This window comes from Mixophyes fleayi, chromosome 8, assembly GCF_038048845.1.
Source record: "Mixophyes fleayi isolate aMixFle1 chromosome 8, aMixFle1.hap1, whole genome shotgun sequence".
NCBI classification, from domain to species: Eukaryota; Metazoa; Chordata; class Amphibia; order Anura; family Limnodynastidae; genus Mixophyes; species Mixophyes fleayi.
In genome coordinates, this window is record NC_134409.1 from 71,189,788 (window position 1) to 71,215,480 (window position 25,693).

At 37.4% G+C, this 25,693-nt stretch overlaps 1 protein-coding gene across 12 annotated transcripts in view; it reads left to right on the plus strand.

Annotated features, from left to right (window-relative positions):
* RBFOX2 (RNA binding fox-1 homolog 2) overlaps positions 1 to 25,693 on the plus strand; it is a 159,089-nt gene that overhangs the window by 126,726 nt on the left and 6,670 nt on the right. For 6 of the 12 annotated variants that reach the window (XM_075182703.1, XM_075182702.1, XM_075182708.1 and 3 more), the window contains one exon: positions 64 to 721. The exons of the other annotated variants lie outside the window; for them this stretch is intronic. In XM_075182703.1, coding sequence (XP_075038804.1) covers positions 64 to 108 — 45 coding nt within the window. In that variant the 3' untranslated portion in view covers positions 109 to 721. Of the gene's footprint in view, positions 1 to 63; positions 722 to 25,693 lie in introns of those variants that run through there. 12 annotated transcript variants of the gene reach the window in all.

The following is a 25,693-nucleotide window of genomic DNA, read 5'->3' on the forward strand; positions in this document are numbered from 1 at the left end:
TTTAATGTTTTTATTGTGCATGTGGCTGAAACTGTAAAATTAACACACCTGTTCCCTTTCCAGGCGAGTTTATACAGAGGCGGTTACAGCCGATTTGCACCGTACTGAAGTGACGTAAGCCTATTGTTCCCTTTTAAACCTGGACAAAACTGCCCTTCTCCCCATTTGCCTGTTTCCCTTTCCCTACACTATCAAAGTTTGCGAGGCCCGGCTTTTGCAATACTTAAAAAGAAAGAAAAACTCCTCCAGGAATTTTCTGGCAGCGCAAGATGGATGGATACAACTGAAATATATACAGAACAAATAAAAAAGGACATTTTTTTTCTATACCTCAGCTTTCTTTTCAACTCTGCAATTTTTATTTCTGCATTTAGGTTTTGTTAAAGGGGTGTGTGTTTTTTGTTTTTTTTGTTTGTTTTTTTTGGGTTTCCTCCCCCCCCAAAGATTGTGTTTATTTTTTATTTTAAAACTGTGGTAAAAAGTGCGTGTATATATATTTACATAACTATGTGCTGTGAGCTTTTTTATATTGTTTCTTAACTTGGAAGAAGAAAATTGGGTAACTGAAAATGATGGAAGTTAAAGAGAAGATGATGGAGTAAGCTCAGTATTTTTATTTACAACCTCTTTAAACTAGAAGCCTCTGGTAATGAAGGATGGTTTTAAAAAAGAAAAAAAAAAAGATTAATAGAAGCTTCAGAAAATTTCTGAAACAAGAAAATATTAGCATGAGTCCAAAATGTAGCCATATGGAATTGACCTATTTTACTACCTATATTGCTTTGGGATTCCATGACATATCCCCCACCTGTTGCATATCTGGGAGAGCAATGAGTTTCCTTCTACTGGAGAAGATTTTGAACTGGAGAAGGTTGAAGGCCACGGATGCAGTTTTTAGTGTGTATATATATATATATATATATGTATATGTATATATATGTATATATATGTATATATATATATATGTGTGTGTGTGTATATATATATATATATATATATATATATATATATATATATATATATATATATAATTATTTTTTTTTGTGTCCTTATTATTCTGTTTTAAACTTACATTGTACTGTTTGCTTTGGAACAGTGGCTAGAGTAATGGAATGGTCTTTCGTGCTGGTCACAATATCCGTCCTGTAGATAGGACCCAACCTCAGAACGGCAGCTAGCACAGTAATAAGCTGAACCATATATGGCATTGTATATTTTAGTCGGACATTCAACCGCACATACAAAATCACCTTTAGTGTTGATATTGGGCTATTTACTGTGTAAGTTGCTTAACTCCTTCAAAGCCAGAGGGCAACAGCAACATTGTTTTGTACTTTGAGGAGCTGTAATCTCCATTAACTTATAGTGCGAAAGTTCTAAATCCTTGAAATTTAAGGGATTAATATAGCAAGTACATCCCTGTAAAAGGGAATATGAGGAATTATTCTAGGAGGGAGTATCCTGTTCCTCTGGACAATATTGCAGCTATTGATTAGTCAGGTAAAATTTTAAACTTTCCACAAAAGTGGATTGTCATTGTCTTCCTATAAGTGATATAAATTGTGATGTAAATTATAATTTGCTACTTCGGGGTAATTATGTAGTATCACATTGCAATGAAGCCAGTGTCATACCATTATGCCCTGTATTGTATTTAGTCTTCAGAATGTGGGACATGGGTGCAGTTACTTGGTATCTGAATTTTCCATTACACACTGTATTGCAATCATAATTAGGGCTCCCATGTGTCAATTTTCTCAGGGCAGTGCTAGTTGTTGCCACAAGAAATCTTTGGATTGCTTATTTACCCATAATTCAAATTCTAATAGTACTAAACTAAACAAATTAGTGGGGCTTGGTTAGTTCAAGGTTTTGTTGAATTTAGCAGCTGAATGGAAGCATGCGTTGGCATTTAGACACTGAGAAAACTTCATATGTCACTAGTGTCCAAGTTTCCTGGTACAAAAATAAGAGCCTTCTGCATATTAGTCAACATGACATAATTAAGTTTATTATGTGGGTTTTTTTTTCCCCGTTGCACAATGTATTGTAAACCGGCTGTCATAGGAGAGGGTAATTTACATACATAGTTATTAAACTAAATTCAGATTTTAAAAGCTGCTTGTATTCAGTGTGCTGGAAATACCAACAGTTGGTGTCGCAGGCATCATCTTTTACAGTACATGTGCTTATCTATAAATATGTGCAGCCTCCTTGGACATTTGATGAAGTATGAACTTTTTTTTTTTTTTTCTATTATGTTACAAGAGCAAACTTACTAAACATTCTAATGGAAATTAAGCTTTAGGAATGACTTGAGTTCACTCAGAACCGTTGACAAGGCATTCTGCCATATAATTTTAATTTTATACAGTTATATTTATTATAGATAGTAGAGTCCTACAAAAGCACAGACATTACAAATGTGTGAAGTAATCTTATTCTGCATCCCTGTGCTATTTCATGTCTGTTTTAACTGCTACAAAGCTTTGTATATTCCGTAAAGCATTTCTCAACTTGGTCTTTTTTGCTGATAGACTATTTAATCGTGATTCCCTCATGAGCACAAATTTTGTCACAGGACCAGTACTTTTGACTAAATTGTTTTTATTAAAATTGATGCCTAATATAAAATTGAACCTACTTTTAAGACATTTTTTTGGGGGGTAAAATCCTCATGTACAGTGCAGCTGGTTAACTTGTTGGTATTGTTGTTCCAATATAATCTGGTGTATCATACTGTAAATACATAGCACCTCTATCCAAAAATTTTCTAAATCTTAATTCACCTCCCCATAGTCACTTGTTCTGATTTTCAATAACTTTTGCTATACCTTTAAAGGATAACCCTCTACTCAATACAGTAACTTCAGTTTTTGTGTTGAGTTGGATAAGTAGTATTAGCTGTGTTGCAGCATTTCACCCAATTGAGCTGGTCCTCGGGTCTCTGTCTACTATGTCTCGTGACGCTCCTACAGGGGTAGACTTTCCTGATCAGGTAGAGGGGTATGCAAAATCGGGTGAATCACCTGGCCACAGGAGCGAAATTTATTAAAGGGTGGTTTGATGAAGCCTCCAGTTTTTAGCGTTTTTCCCCAGCGGTTTTAAAACTGCTGAATTTACTAAAGGCCCAATCGCCATGTAAGTGGATGAGACAGGAACAAATCGCCATCCCAATTTTTAACATGATAAAAATACAAACAGCCAGATTTACTAAGCTGCTGTTTGACAAACCACTGGTATAACCTCCAACAAAACACCCAAAAGAAGAGGTGGTTGTGAGAGGCAAAATTGCTCAAACTTCATGCTGCTTGAGCTATTCACAACATAAGAGTAGGCACCTTTTTACATATAAATTATGGGGTCAATCAATATATAGGAGAAACAAATTAAATTAGGACAGATATTTTTCATTATCAAGGGGGCAATATTATTGTATTATGGGAAAATAGGAATATGTTAACTAGGAAATACTATGATTGCTAATAGGGCACACATGTGGCACTATAGTGCCCCCATCATATAATACAATATTGCCCCCTTAATATAACCAAAAATACATTTTGTCCCATAAGTTATATATAATCTTATAAGTTATAGTAATAAAATACATTTAATCTTACCCTTTAATCAGTGATTACCCCCATAATTAAGTCAATGATGCATCATCTTATGTTCTGAATGGCAACATAGCTCAAACCGCATGTCCAAGCTATCAAGCCAATCGGAAGCATGTCTATTTAAAAAAAAAAAAAAAAGTCCTTTAATTTACCTGCCTCAAACCACCCTATAGTAAATGAGGTGGTTTGGAGCACTAAACCGCCAGTGATGTGTGGCAATTTAAAAGTGCTACCAAATATGATTCTTAGTAATTTTGTTTTATGTTTAACTTATGAAGTTTAAACTTTAACAAAAATGGGCAGTTTGCTCAAAATCATTCTGTCATTTGTTTTTATTGCTATATTTTATTCTCTACTCTGAAGGTTCAGTCCACTTAATAATTAAAGGGAAACTGTCATTAAAGTTTGTCATATACCTTAAAATGTATAGTTGTTTCATGTAGTACAATATTACATTAAATTAAACCATGTTTTTAAGATTTACAGATCCTTACTTTTTAGGGACCTAAAGCCTTAGAGCAAAATCTAACCGTATAAGATTATGAAAGGCCAAAAATTATCTCTGTAGCCTTCAGAGTGTAACTTCACTTTTTTTTTTTTTTTTTTCCACATTTTAAATGTCTTACAAACCTAATTGGATAGACACTGGCATCCTCCATAATATAATAATGAATTAGGATTATTTCTGCCATGAATTGTCTTCAGAGTAACTGATGTTTCATAGTTGACTGTTTCAGAGACTGGAAATATTACAGCGCACACAAATTCAAGCTTTGTTTTCCATGAAATAGAAAAGTAATCTTGATAATACAAAATTGAAAATCATAAAATTTATGTTTAAATGGACACCATCGTGAAAATGTATTTACTTTTTGATATATAGTCTAATATTAAAATATTAAATTACGTTTTCTGGCATTAACTTTTATGAAATTGCCTTGCAGTAGCTACATCTCGCTTGGTAACAACTTTTTCAATCTTATTTATGGTGGGCTGTTTAGAGCTAAAACTAACAAAATTTGAGCAGTGCGAAATTAGACTAGTTACTGAGCCTGATGGAGAAAAAGCTGGTGTGAACAGCCACAGTCCCAACACGTAAAAATGCAAACTTGTTTACAAGATTTTGTCCACACACAATCGATAATGATCTGTAATGAACCTTAGCCCATTTTCCAATGACATTTGATTCCAACTGGCAGCAAGCACAGCAGCAGAAGCAGCCTGTGTGAGAGTAAGCAACAGCATCACTTACCAATTTGGCGGCACACAACGGTGACCAAATTGATTGAATTCTTGCAGTCAGGCACCTTGCAATTTGGCCACTCTGGATTTTATTAAACCTGCAACTGTGTGCATAGGCCTGTGGTCATCTTAGAGCTTCCAAAAATTTTTTTGAAATGTATATATCAGATTATAAGGCACTGCACTTGTTTTTGGGCCAAACTTGATGCAGTGTCTGGTCCATTGGCTAGTACTTCCAGTAAGCTTGATGTCAAATTTGTTTTTTTACTAGAATTCTGCAGTTATGAATGTTCCAAGCATGATTTAAGTTTTACCCTAGCATATATATATATATAATTTCTCTACTACTGGTATACACACAGTATAAATATATACATACAAAATTTGGATTATTGTCACTTTGTGGTTTTCCTTAATTGTCTTACTAAAAGTCAATGAGCTAGTAGTGATCGTCAGTTTCATACCTGTCTGCAGCTGCAGCAACTAACTAAAAGTAAACCAACAATAAAATATTCCAAATTGATACTAATGTTTATAGTTCACTGATGAAGAGAATCTGTTCGGATATAAAATGTAAATTAAAATATTTCATGGTCTGAAACTTTTCTTCCACCTCTAAGAAACTCTGTGTAATCAGTTTATTTATACTTTTAATTGTATCTAATGTGTTTTGCTTTGTATTTGAGAGATTATTGAGCTTTCCATGCTGGTTGAAACATTTTTTGGGTTTAAGTAAAAAGTGCCTGATATCTACTGGAAACATCGATAAATTTTAATTATGACTTTACTGCCACAATAGGGATTGTTGTAACTAAACTATATATTAACATTCAATTTGGTGTTCACAGAGCTAAGTCACATGCCCTGTCTCTTAAAACTACTTTAATCACTAATGTTTTTAAAATAAAAAGTCTATAAAATAACTAAAATAAATATTTTATATTTCCAAATCAATATAAGTGTAAAAATCTTATATTAAATCTAGAATTCTCCCACATTGGACTTTTAACCCTTTAAAGAGTTTTTCTTGTGTATTTTTTTTTTCTCATTCTGGTCACTTAGCAGCAATCTTATCGTACATCAAGGTTTCATATAGACTTCATAATATTTTAAAAAATTAGTGCAGGTTTTTAAATGATCTCTACATGTACAATCACATTTATAGTGCTTCATCTTGTAGTTTGCAAATTGCTTTATAGCTTAGCTCTTAATAACAACCATACATAACTTAAGGTTATGTAGCTTGGCTATGTGTGCCTCTATTGTGTTGCTGGATAAATGATATTCAACTATGCTGCTTTTAATAGCCAAGCACACTTTGTGTGGTTTGTGGTGTACTTGTTTTTTTTTTTTTTTATTGCAAATGCTTTCTGATGTGCAGGTACTGTCTACTCTTAGGTGTTTGCATGCTTTGTATAGGCTATGCAATACATACAATACACATATATGTTCTAACACACATGTAGAACTGTTTACACTGTTTGTGCGCACTAAAATCTTTGCCCACATAATCTTTAATATTAAACATTTTATACAGATGTTTTGTAGACCTCACTAGTTTGCAGCTCCACTCTAATACAAAGTAGGAAATATGTGCAAGGCATGTTCTACTGTAAAATGAGTGCTCAATGCAACTACCATTTCTTAGTGACACTATCCATCTGGTTTAGCTTTTTGAAATGGGAAATTCATTCCCATTTAAATGTCTATCATATTGTCTAATGTAACCATAACAATATAGGTTTTTTTTAAAAAATAGAAGTAAAACCTAGGCAAATTTTTGAGCAAACAAGTTACAAGCTTTTGGTAATATGCTGTATAATGGCATCTTGCATGATTTTGCACCATGATCAGTTATTGAAAAGTACATTATTCCAAACAAGAATATATCTATTCTACATTGTTAATTTGCAGCTTTCATAATTGACATCTTTTTTAAAAAAATATTTCTGTGGGGAATTATGTAATAGTGGAAGACAAATGTAAATTGTCCCTTAAGATATTTGTAAATTAACTTTAATATTCTATTAAAAAATCTAAATAAATACCACCTCTTTACAGTTCTAAACTGGAGGTAAAATTGAAATTCCTTTACCACAGTTTTAGAAGTACCATTTTGTTCCATATTGTTTCCGTTGTTTCTTCTACCTTTAAAGAATTCCCCCCATTAATTGTTTAAGCTTCATCTATGGTAAGGGACATGTCTCTCTGCGTTTTATAATTTGGGATCTCTGTTTATTTCAGGCATGCAAGAGAGCTTAGAGAAGTATCTGTGTTGGTTTCCGTTCTGAAAAAGTTTATATATTTTACACTTGCAGTGATTCCATAGAAAATTAAATTGGGTATTTAAGATAGACTGCTTTTGTGATGCATTCAAAGACGTAAAGCACTATTTGGTTGATTGCAAAAAAGGTTTTCCAGTGCCTTGCAGTTCTGACAGTGAAAGATTTATGTAAATGTATAGTCATTTATATATCCTGTATTGTATATCAGCACAAGTTAAGTATCAGAGTAGTTTAAAAATAGAAAAGTCAACCAACTGAGCAACTGTGTGATTCTGTTGGCAAAAGCAGTAATTGTAGTCCAGAAACACTTGATGATCTAGTTAAAGAATGGGCCAAAATGGTATGTGTACAAGAGCATTTTAACCATAACATGCATATTTTTCAGAAACTATTTTCTTGAGGATAAAAAAGTACTGTTTTTATTGGGTGTTTTTAAATATATAAAGGAGACCTTTTTTTCATGTGTTTTTACTTTCTACATAAACACTGCATATTAAAACACATTGGAAATGCATATTTGTTTGTCCCCCGCAAGCTCAATGTATGTTTGGGTTTTTTTGTTTTGTTTTTTGACAGACAAAACTGGCGTTTGTGTATTTTAAATCGGGACATAAAAATGTGTTCTTTTTAAGAGGATAAAAAGAATAAAAGATGCAGGGGAAAATGCCCAGATGCATAAGGCACCAAGTGAGTTTTTGTCTTTGCTCATATCCTTACCAAAAACAATAGTAGTAGAATTCATAAATAGGAAAGCACAAGTCAGGCCTACATAGAAATATATACAGAATATAAATCTATACCAGTTTGTTTTTAAACTTATTGAAAGTTTTGGTTGTTTGTATTGTTCTGTTTCTATTACATTGCACTGACATCTTAAAGCTTCCTATGGTATTTTTACAATTTCGAAGGTCTTTTGTATGTAAATATATGAAGGCAATTAGCAGAGGTGTGGGTGCATCCAGAAGGTTTATGTATAAATAATAGTATGGTATAGTAGCGATCATTTAAAGTTTAAATATAATTAACAAACTTTATCCCAGTTCCTTTCCAATACACACAGGTTTGTTTCTTTATTACAACTTATTTTCTCAGGTGTGCAAAAGGACAAACCATCTATGTTCACCTTCTTAAAACATACAGTGTTAGAAATATGGATTAGGCATTAAACATTGAATTAATTGCCTCTGGTCTTTCCTGTGAAGTCATTGATGCAATGTCTTTTTCACAATCTCTAGAAAAAGTTTGTAATCTCTGCCAGTACATTCACCAATCAATTCTCCATTGTATTATCGCTGTCTTTTGTATTTTATTTTTATACTAATTTCAGTGAGGGTTATAGTGACATTGGCATCTAGTTGCAATTTTAAGCATCAACAGAAGAAAACGGTACTGATTGTAGAGTCTACAATGTAGACAGATACTGGTTAGTTTCAGCATCCTAAATATTGATCAGCAACAGCTTAAGTGCCAAAGATTTGCCAAAGCTGTCTCATGTTAAGTGAAATGTCAAGATACAATTTTAAATAAGTTTTTCAAATTAAAGATGACTGTTTTTTTGTAAATGCATTAAATTCGTATTAGTTTAATGCTTCTCCTGTTCAGTAGTTTGATTACTATGTTTTATCACTTGTGTGAGTCTTGATAACTACTGGTTTAAAGAGAATTCAGCCTGTGACTTAAAGCTGTGTACGGAGAGTAGCTTAACAAAGAGCATGGTCTTGAAAACCAAAATCTAAATACAATCAAAATTGTGATATTGCAGTATTGACTTCTACACACATTAGTTGTTAGTGTTCCTAAAGTATTATACTGGTCTGTCTAATCTTGTGAGCATGAGGCAGATTTTTAAGCGTGTGGGGTTTTTTTTGGTCACTTGGTGTCTGGTTTTCTTTGGTGCTTTTGTTTGTTTGCATCGGGCAGTGAGTAAATAATTTTAAGCAGGTGTGTGTGTGTGTGTGTGTGTGTGTGTGTATGTATATATGTGTATATATATTTTACATTACACATATACTTAATACAATCAGTATGTACACAATTTTATTGGCAAAATGTTGAATTTGTACCACATCCAAGTAATTAGCAACACCTGATTTTTATTTTATTATTTTTACTTTATATGGTCCATTTGGGGAGTATTTTATATATTTGCTTTCATCCATATCTATTTTTTTATTTTTTTTTGTGTGCATTTTTAAAGTCTAACATTTAAACATTTAGTCAAGTGTAATAAATTAAATATTGCAGAGCAAAATGCTTTACTTGGTACTGCAAAAGGAAGTCTCTTCAGCATCCTTTTATTTTAACTTTTAAAACGATAACTCCACTGTTGCTGGGCCTCTTAATTAGATTTACCACTCAGTGACTTTTCTGTTACGTGAAGCATAGAGACTTGCACTGTGGCTCTCAGTGCTGGAGTGATCGATCCATCCATAGAGCTATAAAAGATCTCTATGAAGGCTGTTTCATAGCATTGTGATTAAGAGCTGTGAACATCTTTACAGTACGCTGGTTTTGCAGGGAAATTAGCATTATTTACTGGGGGGCAGACCTTGGTTTCAGCCAACGTGGGTTCTAAGGACGTTTTTGCTATACATGGGTGACATATTTGATTGCATTTATTGATTGGGTTTATTATTCATAGGAACACTTGCCCTCTTTGCTTCCTTCTTTAGATAACCTAGAACTCTTTGAAAGAAAAGCTAGTGAACATCCACACAGAGCATAGTATACTGTATATCAATTGTGAACATGTCTGCTCAGTTCATATCTGTTGTGATATTCCATAAATATCTTAGTGGGTTTCACAGAAGGTGCTCCCCAAGGGTATATAAAAGACAAGAGAAAAAAGTCCCTCTATAGTTTACATTTAGTATTTTAAAATAGTTAAATATTTTCTCACTTAATGAATAATAGTTGAACTGCTGCATAATATTCAGTGACTTATTAAAAATAATAAAAGATATACATGTCAAAAAAAAATCTAAGTTCTCATTATTAACGATTGGATTGTTGAGACAGTATATAGTATGATGTAATTCAACTTCAGAATCAGATTTGATTCTGATGTAAAGGCTGCATTTGTTCTAATTAACTGGAAAGGCACTCGTTAGAAACATCTACCATAGTGTATCATTACATTACTGCTGAGCTGTCGCTTATGTTATTCATTCACACTCTTGTGAATTTTCAGTTCTAAAATGTTATTAAACAAGATCTTTATTGGTAGCAGTATCTAGTGCTTTGCATTTTTAACAATCTTGTTAAATTGTGACAAATGTCACTTTCGTTTAGCTGGTATCTGTTTTTCATTTTTATAACACTAGTGACTACGCATGGTAGCAAAAACTATATTAACAGAGAGCAGCAGGCACCCTTACCCAAGCTAAACATTGTGACGATCGGTCTAGTATTTTGTTTAGTAGTGAGAGTCAGAGATCTAAATTATTAGAATCACTGACCAATTATTTCACTGCAATTATTCTACCAATAAAGATTTTAATAACATTGTAGAACTGCATTTTCACAACAGTGTGAATGAAACAATTGAGAGCGCAACAATAATGTAATATGCTATGTTGTCTCAATAAAGAGAGCCTTCCTTTTGTCTAATGTATTTTACTAAACAATATGAGACTGCAATTCCGATATGTTTAATAAGATGTTGTGCCCAACCTACAAACAGAATCTCGCCATATCGTGGAATTCATAATATTTTAATTCACTACTTTCTTTTTCACAATCTTCTTTCCTTATTGTTAATATTTTGCTTATGTGGAAGTTGAACTATTTTTAATAAAGTTTTTTTTTACTTATTTTAAAATACTAATGTAAGCCAGAGAGTGACACCATTATAAGGGTCTTTTTTTTTTTTTTTTTTTTTTTTACTATTTTCTATAACCTAGTGCTCTGCTTGGTAGGTTCAGTTTAAATTTCTCTCTCCATTGTCAATCCCAGAACTGACATGCAGTAATGCTAGAACAGTCAATCAGTTTGACGTGGTGGTGGTGTAATTCCTGTCCATAGCTGCTTAACCTATGACTCGACTCTTTGCACCAGCATCAAGTGGGTGCAAATTTAAACTGGAGCCCGGTCTGCCATATATACATCTCTCTCACTCCTGAAACACATATTTTGACTCTGTCCTGCAAAATGAGCATGAAAATAGGAAACCTATTATTCTCATCTTTTGTAAAGGGTACTCTATACACAACCCTACATGTAAGTATCATTATATAGGTAATATTTACACAGTATTCATCAGTTGTTATATACCTACCTGGTTGGGTTGTAATAGCTCAAATATAATAGAATTTTCATTTTTCTTTGGGGGGAGGTAGGGATGGGAGTTTATCTTTTTGTAATGCTGTTCATTATGTATAAATTATTGATCATATGTGCTGGCTTTTATAAACTTTAAGCAAGGGGAGAGTTTGTGGTATGGCGTGGGTAGCCTCTCCCCCTTCCTCGTCAATGATAATAAAGCACTGTTTTTAAATAAATTGATTTGTTTATTTTGAGTCAGTGATTTGGTGGCTGTTAAAGGTATGCTAATGCAAAAAAAAGGTTTAATGTGAGAGCTGAAGATTCATCAGACAAGCGTAGCGAATACTTTCTAGTATGTGCTCTCATTTGAGTGTGAACTACTCTTGATTGTCTAATGCAATGGTTCCCAAACTTTTGCAGTTCGCGGCACCCTTAGTCTCCATAATTTTTTTCAAGGCACCACTCCAAAATAATTACCGAGCAGTCCTTTTTTAGAAGTAGTTGGGTCAAAAAAACCGTAATAAGTATTTAGGTCAGGACAGGAATACTTATTTAGCTGTATGCAAAAATATTGCACATCCAAGGAAAAAAATATTTTTATATATTTTTTTGTTTTCAATTCTATTTCTGTCAAAAGAATAATTGACAGCTAACTCACACTGTGCCCTCCATCTCCACACCGCTGCCCCTTCTAATGCCACCCTCTCTGCTGCGGCCAGCCAAAGGGAAAAAACGTACCAATCCGCGCCGCGCCTGGGACCGAGCAATCTCCCATCTCCCGGTTTTTTTTTGGGTTTTTTTTTTCTTGGCTTGCCCGCGGCACCCCTGTGACAGCGCCGCGGCACACACTTTGGGAACCGCTGGTCTAATAAATCTCCTTTTAAAAAGTTTGAGTTGACAATTTTTTATAAGGAGGAAATGACAGCTGCTGTTTGAGCTTTGGTGGTTTCAGTTCAGTTTTCTGTAAGCTCTTACACTGCAATAACTAAGCAGAGAAATTAGATTTGCTTTTAAACCACAAGTTTTTCCATATCAAATTCTAAAATTTGAGTACGAAGTATTTTTAGTTTGCATCTAAATAGCAAAACATTATATACATTGTCACTGTTTTAGCTAAATGGTTAATTCAGATGTCTAGTGTTTTACTATGTAAACTTATGTATAAGGGGTAAAGCGCCCCTTTAAATTCAATTATTGTTGTTATTGGATATTGCCTATGATTTCCATGATCTTCATAGCACACTTGGCCTATTTCAGTATTTCGTTGATATTGATTGAAATTTTTTGATTGTCTTTATCTGTGATTAACAAGAAAATGTTTTGCTGACTTTTTAACAGATTTGCTAAACCCTTTAAACCCATGGAATTTGCAGTTAGACAAGCGATTTACTTGTATTTAGTATAGATTGAGTTTTAATGGGCTTTTGTAAACTGTCAGTGGGGGTGGGGGGTGGATGCAAACCAGTTATTTGCCTTTGCACTAGTTTATGGGCTAATGTGTAATGGGCATGGGGTTCTGTGTATAGGAGCTTGCTATAAAAGTACAAAAAACAATTAGCCCAACACAAAGTAGCATGGGGGTTCCTACTGAGGAGGGGGGGATCCAATTTTGTAAGTCCCCTTAAACCATGATGGACATACCAGGCTGACCATTACTTGGTAGCTCTTGAAATAACCAGAGTGCCTTGACCTTGTTGTCCATGCAATAAAGATCATGGAAAGTTTGTAATTGCCACTTAGGTATTTGACGCTTAGTTCCTTTTTGTTTTCCTAGCCACCACTGGTATCGTGCTGGCTTGAACGGGCAACTGAGCTTTTCAGTTCTGGGGACGCTTGCACTTTGCAGGGTGTGTACCCTATATTTTTCCAAACCTATCCTTTTAAAAAGATGTCTAGCTTAAACTAGGCTGGGGAGTATGGTAACTTTGATTAGGGGGCACCATGTAAACATTATACTAGTCAAACCCAACTCCAGGGTGGCAACATGGCTATGATTATGTCTCAGAGCTGGATCCTGATGCCTTTTAAGAGACAAGTAAAGATTGTTTGGGTCCTCTATTATGAAGTAACCAGTCACTCATAAACTACTATCCCTGGATTTGGTCACTGATTAAGTGAGGCCTGCTGTTGCACAGGGACACTATCCAAGTAATGAATATGCAGTACCTCTTCCTTCTCCATGGCAACACATCAATGAGTTAATTTCCTCTTCTCCAGAGTCGGGACAGGAAGACGGACCTTGAAAATATGTGGGCCATTCATTAAACATAGAAACATAGAATTTGACAGTAGATAAAACCACTTAGCCCATCTAGCCTATTTTATTAACCGATGGTAACCTTAAACACTATTTGATCCTTTTATTCTTAAGGCTATTGTTATGTCTATCCCAGCATGCTTAAACTGCTCTACTGTATTGATTTCTACCACCTCTGATTGGAGACTATTCCACTTATGCACTACCCTTCTGTGAAGTTTTTTTTTTCTCAAATTTCCTCTGAACCTACTTCCTTTCATTTTCTGTGCATGTCCTTGTGTTCTAGTATTTCTCTTCCTTTGAAGAATGCTTCCCTCCTGTACCTTGTTAAAACCCTTGATATATTTGAAGTTTCTATCATGTCCCCCCTTTCCCTTCTCTGCTCCAAACTATACATATTAAGATATTTTAGTCTTTCCGGGTAAGTTTTGTGAGGTAGGTCATGCACCATTTTAGTTGCCCTTCGTTGTACAGTCTCTAAGGTATTTCTATCCTTCTGGAGATATGGCCTCCAGAACTAAACACAGTATTCAAGATGAGGCTGTACTAATGACCTATACAGTGGCACCATTACTTTTTTCTTTCTGCTACTGAATCCTCTTCCTATGCGACCAAGCATCCGACTTGCCTTCCTCATTGCTTTACATTGCTTACCTGCCTTTCTTTTATTTTCCTGTCCTTTGTCTAAAGTGCAAGCAATTAGGCTTTTTATTTTGGCGGTAGGAGGGCTTACCCATGGCAGTGCTGCTGCCAGGAAGATGGATGACTAGCTCAGCCAACTCCTAAAGTCCCTGGTGGCTTTACCTTATGGAGTACAAGCGGCGAAGAATTGGAGGGAATGGCCAAAGAGGAGAGGTGCCTCTAAAACGAGCACTCTCCGATGGCTATACTAATGTACAGTGTCCAATTGCATTCTGGGTAAGATTGTGTGATGTCACATGTGTCGCAAAGTCATATGGGGTGATTCTGTGCTGGAGTGACAGTGAACGAACCTGGGTGTCATTTCTGCACAATGCTGGAGGATTAAGCGGCAACAATGGCTGTGTGTGTGGCTGTTAGTCAGCAGAGAGGTGAAAGAAGGAAGACATGGCCACAGTCAAGGGCAGGGTAAGCCCAGGATAGTCTTTTATCTAGCATAGATATTTTTCTGAGTAGTATGTTTTATGTTTATCTTAGATCAGTTGACATGAAGGAAAAAGCTACAACAGAAGTCTATCACATACTGGGCAAACTTCTTGCAGGTTTGTCAAAGGGTTTTCTGAGTGGCAGGTAGTTATTTGAAAACTGTGTGGCACTTGAGCAGCAGCAGCTCCTTCCACAGATGATTGGAGGTTTTTACACTCTTCTAGATTTGTGAGAACTCCACTAATATGTATATATGTGAAAAAATTCAAGATGGTCCATAAGGTCAATCCTAGAAGTTATTGAGTGAGGCACACCTGACTCAAGAAGAAACAGAAATTAAGATGGCAGGTACTACAGTTAAGGCAAAAAAAAGGCAGAGGAGTGTGGTTAACAAACAGTTAATAAAATTGTAAAAAGTACCTAGGCAGCACTTGCAACAATGGTTCACAAAAGACATGAGTTGAATTCCCGACCATGGCCTTATCTGTGTGTAGTTTATGTTCTCCCTGTGTTTGGGTGGGTTTCCTCCGGGGTACTCTGGTTTCCTCCCACACTCCAAAAACATACCGGTGGGTTAATTTGCTGCTATTAAATTGTCCTTTGTATCTCTCGGTCTGTGTGTGTATAAATTAGGAGATTTAGACTATAAGCTCCAATGGGGCAGGGATTGATGTGAATGAGTTATCTGTATAGCGCTGCGGAACTAGTGGTGCTATATAAATAGATGATGATATCCTGGAAAAATCAGGTATTTCCCTGTAAACAGACAAGTAATCATAACTTGAGATGTGGACAGACCGCTGTGTGTTTGTTCTAAAACCATCTTTGTGCTTTGATTTTGGGTAAATTCTGGATTTCATGAAAAATAGGGAAAAAATGTAATTTTATAATCTTTGGGACGGTCAAGATTTATACAAATTTTGATCAATACTGCAGTGAGCTGGCTAGCTAAAATTAGTGATGGAGCAACGGCACAAATACATGGCCGTTTAATAAGATGCAAGCCCTACAAAAATAGTTGCTGACAGTTTGTGAATTTAATTTAATAAAGTAAATGACACATTTAAAACGACAGAAAAAAATCCATATAGCACGCATCCAGGATCTCAAATCTGAGTTGGTTTCTCTCACCAAGAAGCATCAACGTTACCTAAAACTCAAAATTTATCTCAGAATCCTAGCTGTAAAAGGTGTAAAAGCTCAATTACAACAACTTCTGTCTACAAAAGCGGCCAACGCGCTGAAATGGCTCCGCCAAAGATTCAACGAGAAAGGAAACAAAGCGGATGCTCTTTTGGCTCGTAGTTTACGTGCCAAATGTACCCGCAACAGAATTATTCATATTCAAGATGCCTCCGCCAGTAAGCTATTTGACCAACAGAAGATAGCTAACCATTTGCAGGAATTATACTCCAAATTGTATGATCTGCAGTCTGATGAACCCCCCCCCCCCCCCCCCTAAAGACCTCAGACTTCGAATCAAAACATTCTTAAATACGTGTTGTCTCCCCGCGCTTAGTGAGTCGCAATCTTCACTTAGTCGGGATATATCTGCTGACGAATTGAAATGTACAGTAAAATCTCAGAGAAATGCGTCCGCCCCGGGCCCGGACGGTCTCACGTCCATATATTACAAAAAGTTGCTCCCTGTCCTCTCACCCATGCTTCTAAATCTAACTCGATCCTCAAGGGTTGAAAGTTTGACAGCACCACCACCAGGGCTAGCATAGTGGTCATCCTAAAGGAGGGAAAAGATCCTAGTCTTAGTGAAAAGTTTAGTAATGATATTGGACGATAACTTGTACAAAGATTTTAGCAAATCGTTTTGCCGATGTGATCCCTTCCTTGGTCCACCCTGACCAGGTGGTGTTCATTCCCAATCGCCAAGTAGCCGATAATACTAGGAAAATCATCAACTTGATCCATGCTTCAAATAGGCTTAAAACTCCGGGTCTGGTGCTTGACGCTGAAAAAGCCTTTGACTAGGTCTCCTGGCCCTTCATGCGTGAGGTCCTCACAACAGCGAACACACAAGGCCCCTTTCTTAATGGAATTGCCTCCCTCTATTTCAACCCCTCAGCAACGGTTCTGGCCAATGGATGTGCTTCAGCGGCTTTCCCAATTCGAAATGGCACCAGACAGGGTTGCCCCCTCTCTCCAGTCCTCTTTGCCTTAATGATGGAACCTTTTGCCTCCAGAATTCGCCTCAACCCTAATATCTCTGGTATATCCACAGGTTTTAGGTCGGCTAAACTAGCCTTGTACGCAGACGACGTCCTTCTCACCCTTACAAACCCTCATGTCTCTGTCCCATCTGTTTTAGCAGAAATTAACGAGTATGTTCTCCTTTCGAACTTTAAAATCAACTCCGACAAGATTGAAGTCCTTGCCCTTAATCCCCCCTTGAACACTCAAACGCATTTACAGGACACCTTCAAGTTTCACCGGTAACCACATCACATTAAATACTTAGGTGTCAATCTCGCCAAAACCTACGATCGTCTTTTTGCTGCCAATTTCCCCCCACTGGTAGACGCCCTGAAGCGAGATCTCAAATCCTGGTCCCTGAAGTATATTTCTTGGATTGGTGGTGTGGCCTCAATTAAGATGAATAATCTGCCAAGGATTCTTTATCTCTTCCAGACCCCACCTGTACGTGTCCCATCACTTTTTCTCAAAGATCTGCAGGCAAGCATCTCACAATTTGTATGGTCCGTCCGAGAGTTCGTCTCAAAGTTCTCTTTTGTCATGCTTGAAACGGTGGCCTGGGTCTTCCCTGTCTCTACAAATACTACTTGTCTCATCTTACCCAAGCGGTCCTCTCTCATTCTCTTCCTCAGACCAGGCATTGGGTTGACACAGAGGCGTACCTCCTTTAGATACTATCCCCCAGCATCTTATTCTGGCTAGACCCTAAAGATCTTCCCCCTTTGCTTGCTATCCCCCCAACAGTTTGCTTCTCTTTAGAAATATGGAAATATTGCACCCGCACTTTCAAACTGTTGGCTAATCCCAAGCAGATGTTCCCACTGTGGCATAACCCCTCTTTCCCTCCAGGTGTCAATCCAAAATCTTTTTCCCAATGGACAAAACAGAATATTTTGTTTCTTTCCAATATAGTCCCAATGGGATTTTTCCCGACCTTTGCTGATCTCCGTGAGCGCTTTCACCTCTCGACCTCCATGTTTTATCAATACCTACAAATTCGACACATTTTCGCCACCTTAATAGACACTCGTGTTCCTCACAATTCCTCCCCCCTAGAAACCTTGTGTAAAAATAAAACGTTGTCGAAAGGCTTAATATCCACTTTCTAGTCTCTACTAATGAGTCACAATTTGCCTGACAAGGAGGCTCATGAGCTCCGCTGGGAAAAGGAGATGGCTGAGACTTTGGACCCAGAGGAATAGATAGAGGATTTGGCAACTGCTTTGCGAATCTCCATCTGTACACAGATAAAAGAAAATTCTTACAAACTCTTATTCCATTGGTATTTAGTCCCATCCAAATTTGAAAGCAATCTCTGACCTTTGCTGGCGCAACTGTGGCCAGCGTGGCTCCCTGTCCCATATCTGGTGGAGCTGCCTAAAAATCATCCCCTTCTGGAAGGAGGTAGCTGACCTTATTTATAAAATAACTAATCTAAGATCCCCATTCCATCTATCTTATTTTCTCCTCCCTCGTCTACCTCCTGACACCCACAAAATAATGTGGTTACTCCCGGGTCATATTCTGACTGCAGCCAGATGCTTAATAGCCAGGAAATTGAATTAATTCCGAAATAGAAGGGCTCTCGGATTTGTTTCCGAGTGTTTGGTGTGTGTATGTGTATATATGTATATATGTGTGTATGTATATATGTGTGTGTGTATATATATATATATATATATATATATATATATATATATGTGTGTGTGTATATATATATAATATCCTAGAGCACATGACTAGTGTAGTTAATGATCGCCCTTAAAAATTTCTCTCCACTTGGCATAGGTGGCAAGATTACTTCACTGCTACAGATTCCCCTTCTTAAAAAATGAAAATATAGTTATTTCAGTAATTTTTTGAGCTGAGTCTCGATAGGACCTGTTTTCCCTTCCTTCTTCTCTGCTCTTCCCTCTACTAACACACCCTCCCTCCCCCTTCCCCACTATCCTTCTCCTCTGTTTTGAACTTCTGATACTGCCTCTCCCCCTCTCCGTCTTCCCTTTATGGTAGTCCAGATACCTCATAACTATTGTACTTTTGATTCACGTCTTTCTATATGTTATTACTCTTGAGGACCACTCCTCCTGTAGTGGTTCAGAGTTCTATACCCTACTTGTATTATAATCTCTTGAAGTTAATACTGTTATGAGTTGCATTATCATAGAATATGCTGTAACTTTTATATTTGACAAAAATTGAATAAAAATATATTTAAAAAAACAAAACAAAAACATAAAGACAGAGTACTGGTTGATTGGATGGTAATTTTATAGTAAATAAAATATTCCAGGGTATGCCCACACCACAACTGAAATGGTTTGAGAAAATGACTGCAGCATTTAAGATGTAGAGTTCCACCTCTATACTACCTCTTGCTTCAGTTGGTGGCATGGTAGGTAATTTATTGAAGCTGCTGCAATGTTGTACATGCTGTGGCTGAATGCTGAAAATGGCCAGACATTTTATGGGCCACAGATAGCATCTGCACCAACCTCTCATTTTAACAAATTCTGAACAACCAAGTTTTGTGTGCAAAATGTTACTATCCCTATGAAACACTGTACTGGCTGAGAATGGTCATTTTGGAAAATAAAAATATTGCCTCTGTGAACTTTCTCTCACCATTTAACTTCTGGGTTAGGCGCACTTTTGTTTTAACGTTGTACAGTATGCATCATGGAAACTAAAGGGGCTGTAATCAAAGCTAATTAGATAGCAGCACAATCTATAGACTATTTTACACAAGATAATAGACCAAGGCTATAATGTAAAATAGTGCAAGATGGAATTGTCTTTGGGCCTTCCTACTCGTATGTTAAAAATGACATGCATAGATTCGCAAACCAAGCACTTCAGTTTCAAGGAATAGCATGTTTCTAGCTGAAGTGCTTGATTTGTTTGAGACCCACAGAAGAACATTGGGGTTGTTTGTTGTTTAACTGGAGAATAGAATAGATAGATTTTAACAACTGACCACGGTTAGCCAAATGGCCACTAGTAATATTCCTCAACAGTGACAATGTAATCCTCCTCATCACTGATGTCAAGATCAACACACAGTATTGGTTCTTTCCCACTGGAATATAAAGTTACAGATTCTGTTTGTAATTGTTGGCAACAGTGGTATTCCTCATACAATGTCTAGGTTATTTTGATGAACACCAGTTATTCTACATTTTTAGGAAGTAGTCTCCTCCAATTACTTACAATGTTCCTCACTGAGCTAAATACTCTTTCCAAGTACACACTGGAGGGTGGGCAGCTAAGTACACCATATCTAGTTTGTACAAGGGGCTCCAAATTGTCTCTCTTCCCTCTCTAAATTCAAAGGGACTGTCTGAGATGCTAATTTGTACATTATCATTAAAGTAGTCCTCCACCAATACAAGGTGGTGAATCATATTGAGACATGGTAGAGATGTCAATATTCTGGGTAATGGCTTATTGTGACATCTGATCAGCCTTAAAAGCATTCACATTGGTGAGATGTGTGACTCATGGAAAAGGAAAGTTTTTTTTTTTCTTTTTAGAAGTAGCATTTGAAGGAGAAGCTGAAGCAGGGGACATGTCATGTGCGACTTGAGCCAATAGCTTTCTCACAAAGAGCTGTTTCCAACTGACATATCTTCCCAGATGCAAAGACATTGTATATGACTTAAACCTCGGATCAAGCATGGTTGCCAGGACCTTTGCAGCATCTTTAAATTGAATCACTATATTTTAGCAAAGTGAAGAAAGCACTTGAGCTACAAGGCCAAGATACTTGGCAAAATCACAAATTTTCATCTCCTCCTTTTAGGTTTTCCAGGTGCCATTCCTATAGTTTGATTAGCGGTGTGATTCAGTTCAGACTGGCATTTTGTTACGATTTCAAATGGTTTGAGTAGCTTGAACAAAACAGGATTCTCCAGTGTGCTGGCGAAGGTAACGTGCTGCCCCCCCATGTCTCAGTTTGTGAAGCTCTTGATGGCTTGTTGCCTCGCGTCACTGAAGCATTTAAGTTGCAACATTCCACCTTGTTACTATCTCTTGCTTTAGTTGATGACATAGCAGATGAAAGATGGAGAGGGAAAGAGATACATAAGATATTTTTCTCTTGCGGCTGCTGAAATGTACTACATGCGACTGTTGAATGTTGAAAATGGACAGAAATTTAACTGGGACATGAGTTGCATCTGACACCTCCATTTTTTTATTTATTTTTTTCTATGAAATTCTGCATCACCAAGAATATAGTGTGTGCAAAGTATGGTACGTGTTGCAATTAACCCAATCATAATAAACAATGTTCACTACGTTCGTGGCAATGGGGAATCCTGACAAAGGGTAGTAGCAGGATGAGCCATTTCACTATGATATTCATGAGGTTTTTTTTTTACATATTGACAATCCTTGCATCAGACAATTGATTAGAACAATGCTTACTCTTCTTGCTCCCCTTCTGTATAGTAGTATCGCCACCAGCAGCAGCTGTAGTGTGCAGGAATGCCTCTTGGGAATTATGGATTGCATAAAGGGAGTCGGATTGAAATGGATGCTGTACTACGTATTAATAATGAGGTTGTTGATGATCACATGAGCTGTTGATCTGTTCTGCTGATGCTGGGCTGCTTGTTCCTATACACCACTTTCCACCATTTGGGGAAAAAAATACTTAAATGAACTCCCTGCAAACTTATGTAATTGGGAAGAGATGCCTAGACGGTCAAAGTTCTTTCCTACCACCTTTGGTGTCTGCCTTCGTGCAATTCCTTCCTTCCTTCCTCCTTGCACATATGCAAGCTGCAAAGTAGCATCCTCTATTTCTAAATCCTAATCATTACTACTCATCCTCACATTTACAAATGGTTGAGAAATTTAGGAATGTGGTTGAATCTGAAACTTCAGACTCGCATATTGCACTCATCGATGCCCTTAGACATTTCTTTGGAGTCTCTAAATGCCCAAGTTGATATCCTTTGTGTTCTTTACATGCATTGATGTGGCTGTTTTGGAGGGAACAGATCTACACTCTGAGCAAGAAGGTGGTGCATGGGAAGTTGCGGAAGATGCATGACCGTATATGTACCATCAGTAGCAGGACTACTAGCAAACGCTGGGTATGGTCTGAGCCCTTTCTTACAAATAGCTAACATTCCAAATACCACCAGCAGTGGCATGTTTTTGGATAAATCGCCAAATTCATCAGAAACTTTTCCTTTAAAGCTAGAGCTGATGTTTTTTGTTTTTTAGATTGACCGTTTGGATTTCAAGCACTCTTCCTTTTTTTTTTTTTTTTTTTAAACTAATAGCGGTCAAAGTATTACTACTACTGGTACTGGAATGCTCCTGATCTGTAGACTGATCCATGGTGGACAAGAGAAGTAATGCTGCTTGAATTTGAAGCCACACCTGGTGACCGCCCAATGAGTTAAGGGAAGGAGGGAATGTTACTTTAATCTTTTTGTGGAACAGTGTCAGAATTGTAATTTATACAACTTGGTTCTTGAAAAATATTTTCATTTTGGGGGGTCGTGCTGCTTGGAGTCAGAACACCCTGTTTTCTGGCCATTTACTAGTAAATGGGGGGGTGCTGCTCCATGCTCTTTCGCCACTAAATAGTTCAGATGTCACTGATACTGACTCTTGCACAACTGCCTTCAGACTACAAACTTGATTTTAAAGTAAGAAAGCGTGTTTTCTGTCTACTCCTAACTAGTTTGCGAATATAAGATTTCAACCAGTAGCCACTACTTGTCTACACTCACACCCAATTTACCAGCACACAATTCCAGCAGACTGATCTGTAAATAAACTCAAGATATGTTCAGTAAAATCACAGCTATTTTAATAAAAATTGCCTTTCACTCTGTCCAACCCTCTACAAGTAACTTTGTGTTTGTTTTGCCAAAACCGCCCTCGCATGTTTTGGTTCTGTATGTGATTTTTAGCATTTTTTAAAATTATTTTTTTTTTTATTATTCTATTTGTTCCTGCATTATTATTAACCTCAATAACCAGTCAATTTTGAACACCTCACAGGTCGCAATATTATTTTTAGCCACTTTTGGCCAAAGACAGCAGCGAGCTGGCTGGATACTAAGCGACAGAGCAATGGCACAAACACACAGCAGTTTCCTACATGTGCCATGAACATTGCCACACAGCAGTGGCAGAAAAGAAAAGTGATGCAAGATGAAATTGCCCTTGGGCCCTCCCACCCACTCTTATGTTTGGTATTAAAAAGGACATTTACAGTTCGAAGTTCACCCACTTTTGTGGCTGAAGTGTTTGGTTTGTTTGGGCCCCAACAAAACAAGGTACCAATAGCTTAGCTGCCTTAAGCCCAACAGTACTGTCAATGAACAGTGGCAAGATGATGTCCTTGCCCTCATCAGTGTGTACATCATCCTCACACAATGTTAATCCATCCTTGCTTGAATTTGGCGGTAAAGGTCTTCCTCGTGGAAATTGTAGTTCATTTTGATGAAAATTTCCTACATTTTTAGGAAGTAGCCGCCTACGCCGATCGCTGACAAGGTTCCTGTTTACTTTGTGTTGTGCATAGTGCTGAAACCACTTGAAGTGGTTACATTTGAAGTGAGTTCAGACACTGCTAGCTTGAGTCAAGTGATTCCCCTATTTAGACTTTTGGAAAAGTAGCTAGAGAATTTGAAGGAGGAGATGAAACAAAGCAATTCTGCAAACTGTCGGATTTGTAGATCAAGTACTTTATTCGCTTGATCAGATTTCAAGATGTTGTTAACTCTTGGATCCTGACTACTACATTTTGGCAACTGTGCTTGATCCTAGGTTTAAGAGCTATGTCTTCTCTTTCTTTCCAACTGACCCAGATCTCAAGAGATGCAATGAGCTCTTGGTCAGCAGGCTGACGGCTTAAGTGGTAAATGACACGACTACGTCCCTTCCTTCAGTTTCTTTGGCAACTGTTGCTAGGAAAAAACTTGCCATTCCCAAGACACCCAGTCGTGATGCAGATGATTTTGACGTTTGGTCTAAAAATTGCCCAAAAATCGTGACAGCTCTGCCATAAACTGAACTACAAATTCCACGAGAAAGGCCTTTAGCGGCAATTACATCAAAGTACAGAGACTCCTGTAATGGTGGATTGTAGCGGGGATGAATTAATATTGGGTGAGGATGATGGCAGTGTAGATTGCAGGTGGGGGATCTAGCTGATGCTGATCTGCTTGTTAATGGCATGTTGGCAATTTTTGCTTTTCTACAGTAAACTATCCCTTTATTAGTGAGGTGTTTTTCTCTTTACATCAGGGAATCTGAAATCCAAAAAACAAGCATATACATTGGTAAATGCACTATGCTCTTGAGCATTGGCATTAGTAGATGATATAGCTGCTGGCACCAGTTATGATGATACTAGTCCTGTTTGCCATATCGATGGTGCTGAGCTATGACTTTGGAGACTGACAACAATACAGCCACCCCTACTGTTTCTTTGTGAGCAATGACACTCAGAAATGTGACTGGAGACAAGGGGGGGTTCTGTTTTAAAAAAACAAAAACAAAGCCTGAGCATTCTTACCCACAACCCCAGGGGTGGAATGGGAACTTAAAGTGGCCTCATGGGGGTGGGACCAATTCAACTGGAGGTGGGGCAAAAGTAGGTGGGGTTCACACGTAATCTCCTCCCTAAACTCAGCCCCACATTCAATTAATATCCTCAAACCACCCAAGCATTAAATTAAAGGTCCAGTCAACCCATTTTAATTTAATAGACCCCACCATAATCCCGCAAATAAAATAGCACCCATTAAATTAGCCCCCACCTAAATTTCACTATTATATTAATAGCCTACCTCCCACCAAAGTGCTACTAAGACAGCCCCCCTCCCTTCCCTCATATTACACAATATATTAAGACCCCCCCCCCCAGACACACTCCCTCACACATAGCAACATACACCCCTCTTCCCTCGCAAACATTATAGCAAGACCTCCTCCCTATAGTTTGGTATAGGCAACCTCCACCCCTTCTCCCTATAGTTTTGTATAGCATCCCCCACCTCCCTCCCTATAGTTTAGAATAGGCAGGCAGCCCACCCTCCCTGCTCACTTACCTTTAGCTTCTCTGGCCGGCGTCTTCTCGCATCAGGCAGACAGGAAGTGATAATGTGAGACTTCCTGTCTGCTGCATAGTACACTGGGACCCCATACAGCAACAGACAGCCTAGTGATTGGCTGCCTGTTGCTGTCCACTGACCACCAATGTTTTTGATCTGCCCCACCCCCAAACGCTGATATGTCGCCCAAATCCAGGGTTCTTGAGGTCGATGGCCTGGTTGAAAAAGTTTCCTCAGTAGTTGCTGTTCAACAAAGTGTCATTTTCACTGTTGAAAGATAGGAAACATTCCACATCAAGACTGGAATTGCAAGGTCTGGAGCACCTTCACAAAATTGTGAACTCTTAATGTGTCAGCGGGAAAAAAAAAATCCTCCTCGTGCTATCCCCAAGTTCCTTCAAGGGAGATTAAACAAAGGACTGGCATATGGCAACCTGAAGGTAAAGATTGCACCTCTAGTAGCACTGTTCAGTAGAAGTGTGGCCTCAATAACATATATAGGGAGATGTATTCAGACAGCTAAGAAATCTGACCTGTTTTTAGATAGCTATTAGCACCATGAGACTTAAATTTAGTGACTGATGCATCGTTTGAGCCTTTAAGGGACAA